Source organism: Chenopodium album, chromosome 24 (assembly GCF_948465745.1).
Source record: "Chenopodium album chromosome 24, dcCheAlbu1.1, whole genome shotgun sequence".
Taxonomy (NCBI): Eukaryota; Viridiplantae; Streptophyta; class Magnoliopsida; order Caryophyllales; family Amaranthaceae; genus Chenopodium; species Chenopodium album.
The window spans coordinates 1,460,492-1,474,089 of record NC_137857.1 but is presented as its reverse complement, the minus strand read 5'-3'; the positions used below and the strand labels follow the sequence as shown (position 1 = coordinate 1,474,089).

Here is a 13,598-nt window from a genome sequence, read left to right as displayed (position 1 = left end):
TTAGTTTATAAAGACATTATGTAACCCGCAAATACCCAATAACATGAGAGACGCCATGAAAATATCTGCTTCTACTGCTAGTCATTTGTACTACCCTCTTTAGTCTTTAATCTTGTACTCTCTTTTAATTTTTTTGTTTCAACATTTATATATGGTAACTCCTTATTAAAACACTTTGATCAAAATTATATGTTTATCTGATAAAAAGTGATTAACTCTATTCCCTTCCAAAATATATATATATATATATATATATATATATATTTTAAAAAAGTGATTACATCTATACTTGATTTATTTTGATCAACTACAGTCGTAAATCGAACCTATGTCTTAAAATACAAGGTGTTCAATTTTATTTGCTACTAATGCAAAGGGTACTGGTGGTCATTGTCGTCATAAATAGTCTTAATATATACTTGTACACGGTATGTACTTCGTAGTTTAGTAGAATATGAAGGGACAATTGTTCAATATAGTTGAGAAAAGCGTGTTTACTTGGTTTATAAATGGAATACTTTTTGTACACAAAAAGTGAAATTATTTTAATTGCTATTTGAAATGCTCTCACTGTGCGTGTTGGATTAAAAGTGGGTAATCCATGCATATTTTATTGCCTTCACTAGGTAAACTTGCTTTTGTGTTTGTGCCACGTCACAACATGTGTGTAACATATTTTTATACTCTTAATTTCTGTAAGGAAATTCATTACAGTAGCATTTTCCAAGCATGTAGATTGAAACACGAGTATTTGTTTTTATTTTTTTTGAATTTATTTTTGGTGCAAATTAGAAAGTGAAGTTTGAAAATCACTTAAATGGATGATACGAGTATATATATGACAAGAGAGTAGAAAAATAATTGTCAATCACATTCGTAAGTTATGCACCAAATTCTATTGAAATTTAGACACGGAATTATTGCATCTATTGACAAATATTGGACCTATGCCAAATGACTGCCTAATTTCCTCCTTTTTCTTTTCAATTCAAAGTCCTCTTGATTTCCTCATTTATTTTGATTTTGATGAATATAAAAATAAAATGCAAGCGTTTCATGCGTTACATGCATTGATGCATATACATGCCCTCCACCTTTCTATAATTATTGCTTTTAATTTTTCATTGCTAAAATCTTTCCAAATTAAATATAGCAGATCTCTATTAATTAAATTAAGTAAGGTCTCTCATATAATTTGTGCAGTGTGCCAGTGTGTAATTGTGTAACATATTAATGTCAAATTTGTGTAGAGGCTATTATAGAGGCAAATCTTGGGAGTGAGGGATAGCTCGAGTGGTTAGAGCTCCCTCTCGATTTTAGGAGATCTTGGGATCGATTCTCATCCCTGGCCTTGTGGCTCTCTAAACACCAAAAAAAAATATAAATAAAAAAAAAAAAAAATAGAGGCAAATCTTCATTGTTCACTCTATTTTGTCCAAATTAAATGAATCATAAAGGCATAACAAATTACATATGAAGATGGCCGAAAAGTTTCAGACCTATGACTGAGTAAAGAGCCTTTATTCTTTGCTACTAGATTAAAATCTCATTAGTATATATCCTCATTAGTCACGTGGCCAACCTCACCGATTTATAATTTGAAATGACACCTATGTAAACTGTGTATGCAGTATACAACATACTTATTGAGTCATTGACGACCCTCATTAGCAATTTAGTATACACCAATCAATGTATTAAGCTCACAAGACAATTCTTTCCTTTATATAAAACTTTTAAACATAATTTTTTAAAAAACTTTTAAACAAAACCCCAAGTCATTTGACTGATTTCTAATGAAATATTATACTAATATAATGTTCCTTGGGGTTTATAACGTCTCATTTTTGGAGGTGGGCATCTTATTTTACATATTCCAGCGGTATCTTCTTGTCTCCTAGCCTGAACTTCTTCTCTATTTTTTTTCAAAAAATAAAACATCAAATCAAATTTTCAAATTAATATATTTTTTTCCACCCCTCTAAATTTCCACCCAATTTCCTTTTTTTATTTTTTTCCTCCTTTTTATTACTTCAACTATATCCTAACTCCAAGTAATCCCATTTTTCTCATCCTCCAAAAAAAAAAACCTCAAAAACCTCTCTTTTTTCATAATGGGAAAAGCTACTAGATGGTTGAAAGGAATATTTGGTATCAAACCAAACACAAATAAATACAGTACAAATGACCATTACGATTCCGGTGACCGGAAAAGGTCAAGTTTTGGTGGGTCCAACCGTGATTCCGGTAGCAATAAAAAAGGGTTGTTGTGTAATAATCCGGCAACTGTGCCACCCAATATAACTTCTTCGGAAGCAGCTTGGTTAAAGTCTTATTATGAAGACTCTGAAAAAGAACAAAGTAAACATGCTATTGCTGTTGCTGCAGCCACTGCCGCAGCAGCCGATGCGGCAGTGGCTGCAGCTCAAGCTGCTGTCGCAGTTGTTCGTCTTACGAGTCATGGTAGAGGAACGATGTTTACTGATAACTGTGGTGGTGGTGGTGTTGAGAAATGGGCGGCTATGAAAATTCAAGCAACGTTTCGTGGATATTTGGTAAGAATGAACCATTTATTTTTTAATAGTAAAATCAATTCATTAATAAAAAGTCGTATTAGTAACAATGAACATTGTATTTTGTATTAGTTAATTAGGTCAATCAAATAGTTTAAATTTACTCCATAGTTGTGAGTATGAAACTATGACTTATAATTCATATTATGGATTTTGGTAGTTTTAAAACATATTAAAAAATTATCTAGTTCTATGTCTTTTATGAAATTTTGAATTGGGATTTTTTTATTTAATTTTTTTTTTATATTCATTTTGTCTTGTTTTCTAGTAAGAGTTGGTTGATAATATAATCAATATTTCCTCTTATTAATTAAAAAAAAAAAAGTACCAAGTATAGAATTCAAATGTACACTAGTATCTTTCCTCAAAAAAATAAAAAATAAAAAATAAAATGTACACTAGTATCGCAAATTATTTTATGCATCCAAAATCATACCTTCTGAATTTAATTAATTGTCCAAATTTTTAATTTATTGTTTCTCATTACTAGCATATATACACATGTAGTTGCATGAGTATATTGGATAAAAGATAATTATTGTATCAAGAACTTAATTTCAAGTTTCCTCTAGACGCGAAATTTATATTGTGTTGTTCTCTTTTGTAATTATGAATTTATTTATTTATGATTCGTTTTGTAATATTAATTATGTTTGTGTTTCTAGTTTCTTAATTGTATTGTGATTTGAAATAGGCGAGAAAAGCACTAAGAGCATTGAAAGGACTAGTAAAGATCCAAGCATTAGTAAGAGGATATTTGGTAAGAAAACAAGCCACGGCAACTCTTCATGGTATGCAAGCACTCATAAGGGCTCAAGCTACCGTCAAGTCCAAACGGGCTCAAGGCCGGTATCCGAATCACGAATTATACGGGCTTTCTCAACCCGATTTCAGAGCCCGTAGATCTTTGGTAATTCACCTTGTCCAATTCATACGATATTTTGTTTTTGTCTAATGTTTTTGAAAATTTATAGAAAAATTTCGTCTTTAGGTTATGGACCTTTTACTAGTTATTATAATAATAGTAGGCTCATCTTGAGTCCAGAAAAGACTCGCTAGGGATAAAAATTGTCCACATTTGAATCTTCTTAAATTTTTCCATTGGTGATAATCCACTCTAAGGGCCTGTTCACATTTACTTAATTTCAATTCAGTTCAGTTCAGCTCTAATCAGTTCAGTTCAGTTCAGTTCCAATCAGTTCAGTTCAGCTCTTATTTTCCCTCTCACATAAAATATTCAGTTCAGTTCCAATCAGTTCAGTTCAGTTCAGCTCATTTCAATAAATGTGAACAGGCCCTAAGTTAATTATAGTCCATATATATTTTGGACCATTTGAAGTCATATCTACATTAGTGTACTTTTCATTTTAGTACAATGTGTCATTTAGGCATTTATGTATCACATTTAATTGGCCACCAATTTATTAGTTAATTGCAAATTATTTTGGACTGTTAGACAATGTTGATCTTGTGTAGGTCTAAAAAGATTTAGGTAGGTGAATTTTTTAAGTGTGTGATTAGATAATGAGTTCAATTTTGACTATTAGCATCAAGTCTCTTTTTTCTTTTTTCTTTTTTTTTTTTTTTTTTGTAATTAGAGGGTAACTTTTTTGTGTATGTTATTTGAAGGAAATATATGATGACACAAGAAGTGAGCATGCATCATCAATACACAGCAGGAGGCTATCCGCATCCTTTGAGAGCAGAACCATGAACCCGATATCCGAAGACATACCCAAGATAGTCGAGGTGGACACGGGCCGACCCAGATCATCGTCGAGAGGGTGGAGATCAAGTAACAGCCCCGGGCCTAGGCCCGAACCCAGTGATCTCGACCCGTTCTACCCGCCCCGGATATCGATCCCGTGCTGCCAGCATTGGCACGACACGGAGTGGGGCCTAACGGGGGACGAGTGCCGGTTCTCAACGGCCCAGAGCACGCCCCGGTTCATGAACACAGGCGGGCCAAACCCGGGCCCGGTGACCCCGTCGAAAAGTGTATGTGGGGACAATAATAGTTACTTCTTACGGCACTACGGAAATTACCATAATAACCCTAATTATATGGCAAATACTCAGTCATTTAGGGCAAAGGTGAGGTCCCAAAGTGCCCCAAAGCAGAGGCCAGAGGCAGGGTACCCTAAGAAGAAAGTGTCCTTAAATGAGATGATGGAGTCTAGAAATAGTCTAAGTGGTGTAAAAATGCAAAGGTCATGTTCCCAAGTACAAGATGCTATTAATTTTAAGAATGCTGTTATGGGTAAACTTGGGAGGTCTTATGACTTAGCTAGAGAGGCTGAGGTATACCACTTGCAAAGGGAATAATAAAAAAAAAAAAAAAATTAATTTCATAAAATTTTATTATAATGTAGAAGTATGTACCAATTCAATTTGGTGCAATTTTACTATTATTATCTTTGATAATACAAGAAAATGTAAATTGGTTTGTTTGGTATGGGTTTGTGTTTGTCATCATTATAAATTTATAATAATAATCTACAATACCTTATTGTTACTTCAACCATGTGTGGACTTTGAATTTTGCATCACTTGGCACCTATATGTTTAGTCATATTGAGATGATTTTGTAGTTTAGTAAATTGTAGGTCCACATTGTGTGATGCCATCCACATGTCTAGTGTGAAATTTGAATGTATTTGAAAACATGGAAATTAAAGAAAGGAATTAATTCAATGAAAATGTTGAGTTTTGATCTAAGTGTGTTTGAATGTGTAACAATGTATAACATATTTGATGTCAATTTAGAAGAAGAAAAAGTGTTGGATGTCAAGATTTCTAGTAAGTAATATTATCAATTGTAATTAATGGGTATTGGAAAATTGGGATTTATAATTTGGTTGCAATTTAGTTGATAAATTTTTACAATATTCATGCATTAATTATTTTTATAGATCATTATTGTTATAGGTTACGTTTAAAGTTAGGATCTCTCCTCTTATAAAAAGAAATTGTGTCCATGTATTTTATTGAAAATATTAATATAAAACCTTATAATTCTATGTCAATGTAAATAAAAGGGAAACATAGCGCATATACAAAGAAGAAAATCATGCGAAAATATATGGAATCATACACTGTTTCATTTTAGCTACTAATCCTACCATGCTCGCTTGTCAACTTTCAATAATAACATGTATGACTTGCTTGACATTCAATTACAAATTACTTTTTTTTTTTTGTTTTCTGTTTTGTTTTGTTTTTTCTTTTTTTTTTTTTTTTTTTTTTTGACATTTAAATTACATAAGAGAATATTTGTTGGTAAATTTGAAAACTTGAATAGAATAAGGCCAATTTTGAAACAACATGTGTTCCATAACCTAGATTGCTTTCATTTTGTGGCATTTTATGAAGAGATATATAATGGCTTCGAGAACACAAAAATGACAAAATTTGAATGGTGATTCAAATAATTTGGACTCTTCATTGTCAATTTCAGGAATATATCCCATTGCATCCTACACATTTTTGAAATATGGGACCAAATAATTTTGTTTGATTATACAATAAACAAACGGATCTCACTCTTTTGCACAAACATTTGGTTTCTACCCCTTAATGCATTATGTCTTATATGCTAAACAGAATTAGTACTTGTAATTAAACTTAACAAGCTAGTGGGCAGTATTTGGATAGTAATTTTCTTCTATCTTTCATGAAATTCATAGTGGCCAATATAAGCTATATGTCCAATTTCTTCAAAATTTAGCACATTAAATTTTTTAGAATGAATTATTTCACACTATCAAGACTCATGAGCATAAAGAGTAGTGACTCAGCCAATGCATTCTAGGGCCAAACAAGACGTGAGATTTGAGTGTGCCTTTCATGCACTGGTGTGTGATTAACACTCGTTATATTATAGCACATGCTTAATGTTCCTCTACAGAAAATGAGGAATAGGAACAAACCCCGTTTAATTCAAAAAAGCTTAAACTTCTATATTTTTTTGGAACATTCTTTAATATAATTTCTCATATACTTATCGAACTTTAAAAGTTTGATGGTAAAACTAGCCAACCAAAAACCAATAACAACATTTTTCAAACATCCCAATATAAATGTCATGACTATATTAGTTTGATACAAAAATGTAGTGAGATTTCTTGCTTCACATATCTATCAATCTATAGTTTGTCAATCTTGTCATTTAGATTATTGAGTTACATGTATTTTTACTAGTTCTCATTATAAATATCCTACTAGTACTGGTTAGATAGTTATTAATTATGAAGTAGTTAGTTACTATTGAACTAATGATTAGCAATTGGCAAGATAAAGTTAATTGTACAAGAAATAATTAAGGAATAATATAGGAAGAAATATCCCTAACTTCTCTAATCATTCACAAATCACAACCCAAAAAGTGTTATTCTGTACATAATTAAGCAAAAATTTACTTCTTCCCCCAAGTAAAGACATGTCTTATAATGATTAGTTCTTGATTTGACGGACAAGTTATTAAACTAATAAAAAAATACTCCGATATAAACCAAGATTCTATGCATCATATTTTCGTCACTTTAATAATAAAACCACACTTTGCCGCTGAATATTTCGTAAAATGTGACCTTTATTTGTCCAACGACCGTAGACCGGATTTTGGCCCCTCCCAAGTCACACACATGTATGTGTCATTTAGCAACTTAATTAGCTTCAGATTAAATCTTTTTTTTGCCTTAAAAGTAGACTTTGTGAACAATCTTAAGGGATACTACTTCACTTTAACATTCTACCTTTCTATAACTAGGAATTTGGGCTCTTTTGACTGAGTTGTTAAAAGGAAATATGCAATGTATGTAAGTATGAAAAAAAAAAGTTTTAATTTGCTAGTATATATAAAAACATGTTTACGACTAATTATATATATATATATATATATATATATATATATATATATATATATATATATATATATATATATATATATAGACGATCAATAAATTAGTGATGCATGGTAAAGTGATTATTTTTTAGTGTGCGGCATTTGTTGTCTGCATTGAATTTTGATTTTGTTTGTGATTGTATGTGTATTATAATAGGCAGACGTGGTGTGATTAGGAATATGTACTTTTAGCAGATGAGTAAAATATGACAACAGTGTGTATCCGTCATTGTGATAGGTTGATATCCAAAATTGATGTCCGATTTGCTAAAATTTTTTTGTATAGATTATACAAGTTTTGGAAGAACGTATTCACTATAACACAAGTCTTTGTCAACGAATCAATTTGTATTTGCCTCCAAAGATGCAAATAATCACCAATTTGAATGTATCAATTTGAACTCCAAGAAAGTCATCAAGGAAAACAAATTGAAGTTGCATTGCATGCATGTGCTTCCCTGATTGCATTCTGTTTTTTAAATTCTGTAACATTTTGTCATGTAATCGAATTCCAAGGAAACAAATAAATTTGAAAAGGAAGTTTCAATATAATTTTGTTGTTATTTTATGGCCTGTAATTTGTATGTTCATGCTTAATGTCACTCTCATTTTCTTCCATTGCCCCTCATCTCTCCTTTTTTCTAGGGTAAGTTAAAGTTGTAGGCGAAAAAGAGAGGTCTCAAATTGTTGCCCTATCTACTACGTAGTTTTCAGTTAATTATTCCTTCGTTGTGGATTTATTAGCTACAATTCTACAAATGACATACTCCGTACTTTATACAAAATATATTATTATAATTAATATTTAATTATTTATCACACCAATTTACGTGAGATTTTGTCATGTATATATAAATAAATTTCAAATTATAAAAAAATTAATTGCTTAAATGTCAAAAATACTTGTAGGAATTAAGACTCATGATCTAGGATAGTTTTCAAATGGCTACAATAAAATTGTGGCCATTGTAACTAGTGAATCATGCCCCTTCAATTTATAAAATTCATCTTATCCGTCCATTTAGTTGACTTTAAAATACACCTTATTAACACCAAAAAAAAAAAAAAATCAATTTTTAATTAAATGTTAGAATTTGGTCGAAGGATATGGAATAATTTATTTTTTTTAAATCTTTAATGTTAATTGATTGGTTTCTTGAAAACTAGAGACAAATTTCATAACTTTTTATCATCTTCTTCTTTTTCCCTCCCTTTTTCTGGGTTGTTTTTAATGGAGGATGATTTATTTTTTGATAAAAATGATGAAAAAAATATGGACCTTGTAATGTATAATGCGGTAGATAGGTTATTGTTAATAAACTATGATCAAATGTTTAATTTTAATGGAGATGGACAATCATTTGAGCTTAGATATTGCAGATCGAATATGCATCAATGGAAATGTTCAGAATTTTTGTTTTAGTAACTGTTTTTTTTTTTTTTTTAAATTTAAAATTAAAAGCTGTTTTTTTTTTCTTTTTTCATTTCTATTTAAAATTAAAGTTAATTGGATGAATGGACAAGATTGAGCATTTAAAAATATAGGGCCAAGATTAAAACTAATTACAATAGCTACAATTTTATTGTAGCCACTGAATAGTCTTCCCATGATCTAACATAGGAGTTAAGTTTATACTTAAATTTAGAGTTTATACTGATTTGAAGAAAATAGAATTTTTCCAATGACGTGATATATGTTGCTTGGCACAACAATTGGTATTCTAACACCGATTAACAAGTAACAACTACACTATTATTCTCAACGCTAAAATAGCTCACAAAGGTTTCAAAATTTATCTACATAGTAAGTTATTACAAATTTTCATGTTACTAGCCACAACGTGTGATAGGGGTTACTTATTTAGGGATAACCCTGCTGATGAAATAATTCCTGACTGATTCTGATTAATTTATTTCACTAATACTTCTAGTACGTATCTCGATAATAATACTTATTATAAGCCCGCTCAATTAAAATTACCACAAATATGAGTGTTGAGAGACGGAGCGTGTTTGAGGAAACTTGAAAAGGACTGAGAATTGAATAATCAATCTAGTGTCTCATTCATTAGTGGGGATTTCAAGGTTAAGATAAACTTTATAAAGCTAAGTTTCATGGCTTTATGTGTTATGCTCTCAGAGCAAATTATCTGTTGTCGTCATCACCTCTTTAGTCCTTTTCCATAATTCACCAAAAACTTAATTCATTTTTACTTGTAAGTTTACATAAAGTAAATTTACATACTAGAAAAAGATAAGGTCACAATATACATATGTGATTTATCTAGGTTGTACAAGTTAGGCAATGATTGATAGACATATTTAGATGACAATGCTATTAAAGTGTTACAGAACAACATAAAAAAAACGTGATTGTTGATAAAAAGGCATTTCTAAAAATGTTTATGTGTTATGTCATTGTTATTCCATGTAAAAATATAAGGATAATAAGGAGATTCAAACACCCAACTTCTTGTAAGAAAGATGGTTGTTTAGCCATCTAAACCAACTAGCAACCTTGTGAAAAATATAAAACTACTTGTATATAATTGCAAATTGCAAGGATTAATTAAAAAAAAGGGGGGGGGGGGGGGGGGAGGGGGGGGAAGACACCAAAAAAATTACATACATATAATCACAAAATTTAATTGAAGTAGCAACTCGGTACAACGATCAGGATACACTAGTTTTGAACTAATAATTGAGAGAGGAAAATTAAGTAAATCATTGGGGGTCCAAGTTTTCTAACTCAAAATATTGTAATCAAAAGGACCATGGGCCTGAGTAATGTCAAACAATGCCGTATAAAACGGGCCTTGCCTTTTGAAGTAGTTTATCATCTCTGGAACAAATTTGGTCCAATATTAATATCAATGGGCTATATGGCCCACTTAGTTCTTATCTTTTTTGATACAACACTCAGTTCTCTTACTCTTTCGTGCTTTCGTTGTTTTGGAATTTTCAAGATGTAAATAAAACTTGTACGGAAAATAATATATCAATAAGGCTTGTAGTATCAAATATCAATTCATTTTTTTTCATGTTAAATATATAATTTAATCCATGACACAGAGCATACATGAAGTGTTTTCTTTATTTTATATTGTTTTTAACATTTAACGTGTGCCAATATGAAACTTAGAGCATATATTCCTTATTGGGTACTTAAAACAATCATTAAAAAAAAAAAAAAAAAAAAAAAAAAAAAAAAAAAAAAAAAAAAAAAAAAAACTAAACTAACATTCAGGTATAGCAAACGATGGTCAAAGTTAAAGATTATAAAATGTCACAATTAAAAATGTTAACAACATTATGAAGCAGAGTATGATTCTTTTGCTAGGCCCAAAGGTATGTTAATAACGTTGGACAGATTGAGCGAGAGTAAGAAAGTAAGAAACAGATATATAAGTAAGTTTTCTGGTCTCACAATCAATACTACTAATTAAAATAATTGGGGGTAGATTGGAACCTAACTACCCAGAACATCTCAGGATCATATAATGTCGTTTAGAACCATATATGACCATTATATTGTTGTCATTAATGGGCCGCAATAGGCTTGAGTTCACGAAATCGGTGCAAGTTGCAAACTGGTAAATTGACCGTTTTAAGGCAAATAGGAGAGTTCCACCATCCAATTAGAATCTCGGAGGGTATTAGGGACCATGGTAAACATCTTTAAAAAATTTATTTTCAGGCGAAAAAAGATCAAAAATATCCAAAATTGAAGGCTATTATCCATGCTTTAGGAATTTTGGAGGTTACAGGGCCCGGTGGCGAAAAGTGTTGAGACCCTAGTGATACATCTTAGCGTCATATAATGCCGTTTGAAACCATATATGACCATTATATGATGTCATAAATGCTGTGATAGGCTTCAGTTCACGAAATCAGTGCAAGTTATGAACTGGTAAATTGACCATTTTCAGGCAAACTGGATAGTTCCACCCACCCAATTGGACTACCAGAGGATATTAGGGACCAGGGTAAACATCTTAGCAATTTTTATTTTCGGGCGATTAAAGGTCAAAAAAATCCAAAATTGAAGACTATTATCCACGCATTTTGAGGAATTTTGAAGGTTACGGGGCCCGATGGCGAAAAGTGTTGAGACCGTAGAGGATACATCTTAGGGTCAGATAATGCCGTTTGGAACCATATATGAGAATTATATGTTGTCATAAATGTCCGTGAGAAGCTTGAGTTCACGAAATCAATGCAAGTTGCGAATTGGTAAATTGATCGTTTTAAGGCATATTGGATGGTTCCACCCACCCAATTGTATCCCCGGAGGGTATTAGGGACCATGGTAAACATCTTTAAAAAATTTATTTTCGGGCGAAAAAAGGTCAAAAATTTCCAAAATTGAAGACTATTATCCATGCTTTTTGAGGAATTTTGGAGGTTACAGGGCCCGTTGGCGAAAAGTGTTGAGACCCTAGTGATACATCTTAGCGTCACATAATGCCGTTTGAAACCATATATGACCATTATATGATGTCATAAATGCCGTGATAGGCTTCAATTCACGAAATTAGTGCAAGTTGTGAACTGGTAAATTGACCGTTTTAAGGCAAACTGGATGGTTCCACCCACCCAATTGGACTCCCAGAGGGTATTAGGGACCAGGGTAAAAATCTTAGCAATTTTTATTTTCGGGCGATTAAAGGTCAAAAAAATCCAAAATTGAAGGCTATTATCCACGCATTTTGAGAAATTTTGAAGGTTACGGGGCCCGGTGGCGAAAAGTGTTGAGACCCTAGAGGATACATCTTATGGTCATATCATGCCGTTTGGAACCATATATGACCATTATATGTTGTCATAAATGTCCGTGAGAAGCTTGAGTTCACGAAATCAATGCAAGTTGCGAATTGGTAAATTGATCGTTTTAAGGCAAATTGGATGGTTCCACCCACCCAATTGTATTCCCGTAGGGTATTAGAGACCATGGTAAACATCTTGGCAATTTTTATTTTCGGGCGAAAAATGGTCGAAAAATTTCACAATTGAAGGCTATTATCCACGCTTTTTGAGGAATTTCGGAGGTTACAAGGCTCGGTGGCGAAAACTTTTGAGACCCTAGGGGATACATCTTAGGGTCATATAATGTCGTTTGGAACCATATATGACCATTATATATTGTTATAAATGTCCGTGGTAGGCTTCAGTTCACGAAATCAGTGCAAGTTGTGAACTGGTAAATTGACCGTTTTAAGGCAAACTGGATGGTTCCACCCACCCAATTGGACTCCCAGAGTATATTAGGGACCAGGGTAAACATCTTAGCAATTTTTATTTTCGGGCGATTAAAGGTCAAAAAAATCCAAAAATGAAGACTATTATCCACGCATTTTGAGGAATTTTGAAGGTTACGGGGCCCGATGGCGAAAAGTGTTGAGACCCTAGAGGATACATCTTAGGGTCATATAATATCGTTTGGAACCATATATGACCATTATATGTTGTCATAAATGTCCGTGAGAAGCTTGAGTTCACGAAATCAATGCAACTTACGAATTGGTAAATTCGATCGTTTTAAGGCAAATTGGATGGTTCCACCCAACCAAATGTAATCCCGGAGGGTATTAGGGACCATGATAAACATCTTGGCAATTTTTATTTTTGGGCGAAAAATGGTCAAAAAATTTCACGAGTGAAGGCTTATCCACGCTTTTTGAGGAATTTCGGAGGTTACAGGGCTCGGTGGCTAAAACTGTTGAGACCCTAGGGGATACATCTTAGGGTAATATAATGTCGTTTGGAACCATATATGACCATTATATATTGTTATAAATGTCCGCGGTAGGCTTCAGTTCACGAAATCAGTGCAAGTTGTGAACTGGTAAATTTACCGTTTCAAAACAAACTGGATGGTTCCACCCACCCAATTGGACTCCCAGAGGGTATTAGGGACCAGGGTAAACATCTTAGCAATTTATTTTCGGGCGATTAAAGGTCAAAAAAATCCAAAATTAAAGGCTATTATCCACGTATTTTGAGGAATTTTGGAGATTACAAGGCCCGGTGGCGAAAAGTGTTGACACCCTAGGGGATACATCCCTGAATCCGAATTAACACAAATGGTGAACCGGGTGAAACCCCCCCAAAAAAAAAGTCGA

General features: G+C 32.4%; 1 protein-coding gene across 1 annotated transcript; it reads left to right on the top strand.

Annotated features, from left to right (window-relative positions):
* Window positions 1-1,747: 1,747 nt before the first annotated feature.
* Window positions 1,748-5,094, top strand: LOC145611485 (protein IQ-domain 26-like). Its single transcript, XM_081666814.1, has 3 exons — window positions 1,748-2,555; window positions 3,268-3,483; window positions 4,203-5,094. Exons 1-3 carry the CDS (start codon window positions 2,115-2,117, stop codon window positions 4,896-4,898), a joined length of 1,353 nt encoding a protein of 450 aa, XP_081522940.1. The 5' UTR covers window positions 1,748-2,114; the 3' UTR covers window positions 4,899-5,094.
* Window positions 5,095-13,598: the final 8,504 nt, after the last annotated feature.

What these genes read in the sequence shown, in the direction of transcription:
- LOC145611485 (XM_081666814.1), top strand. Translation starts at nt 2,115, where the DNA reads ATGGGAAAAGCTACTAGATGGTTGAAAGGAATATTTGGTATCAAACCA. An exon ending in CAACGTTTCGTGGATATTTG is followed by an intron (nt 2,556 to 3,267) that starts GTAAGAATGAAC and finishes GATTTGAAATAG; the next exon opens with GCGAGAAAAGCACTAAGAGC. An exon ending in TCAGAGCCCGTAGATCTTTG is followed by an intron (nt 3,484 to 4,202) that starts GTAATTCACCTT and finishes TGTTATTTGAAG; the next exon opens with GAAATATATGATGACACAAG.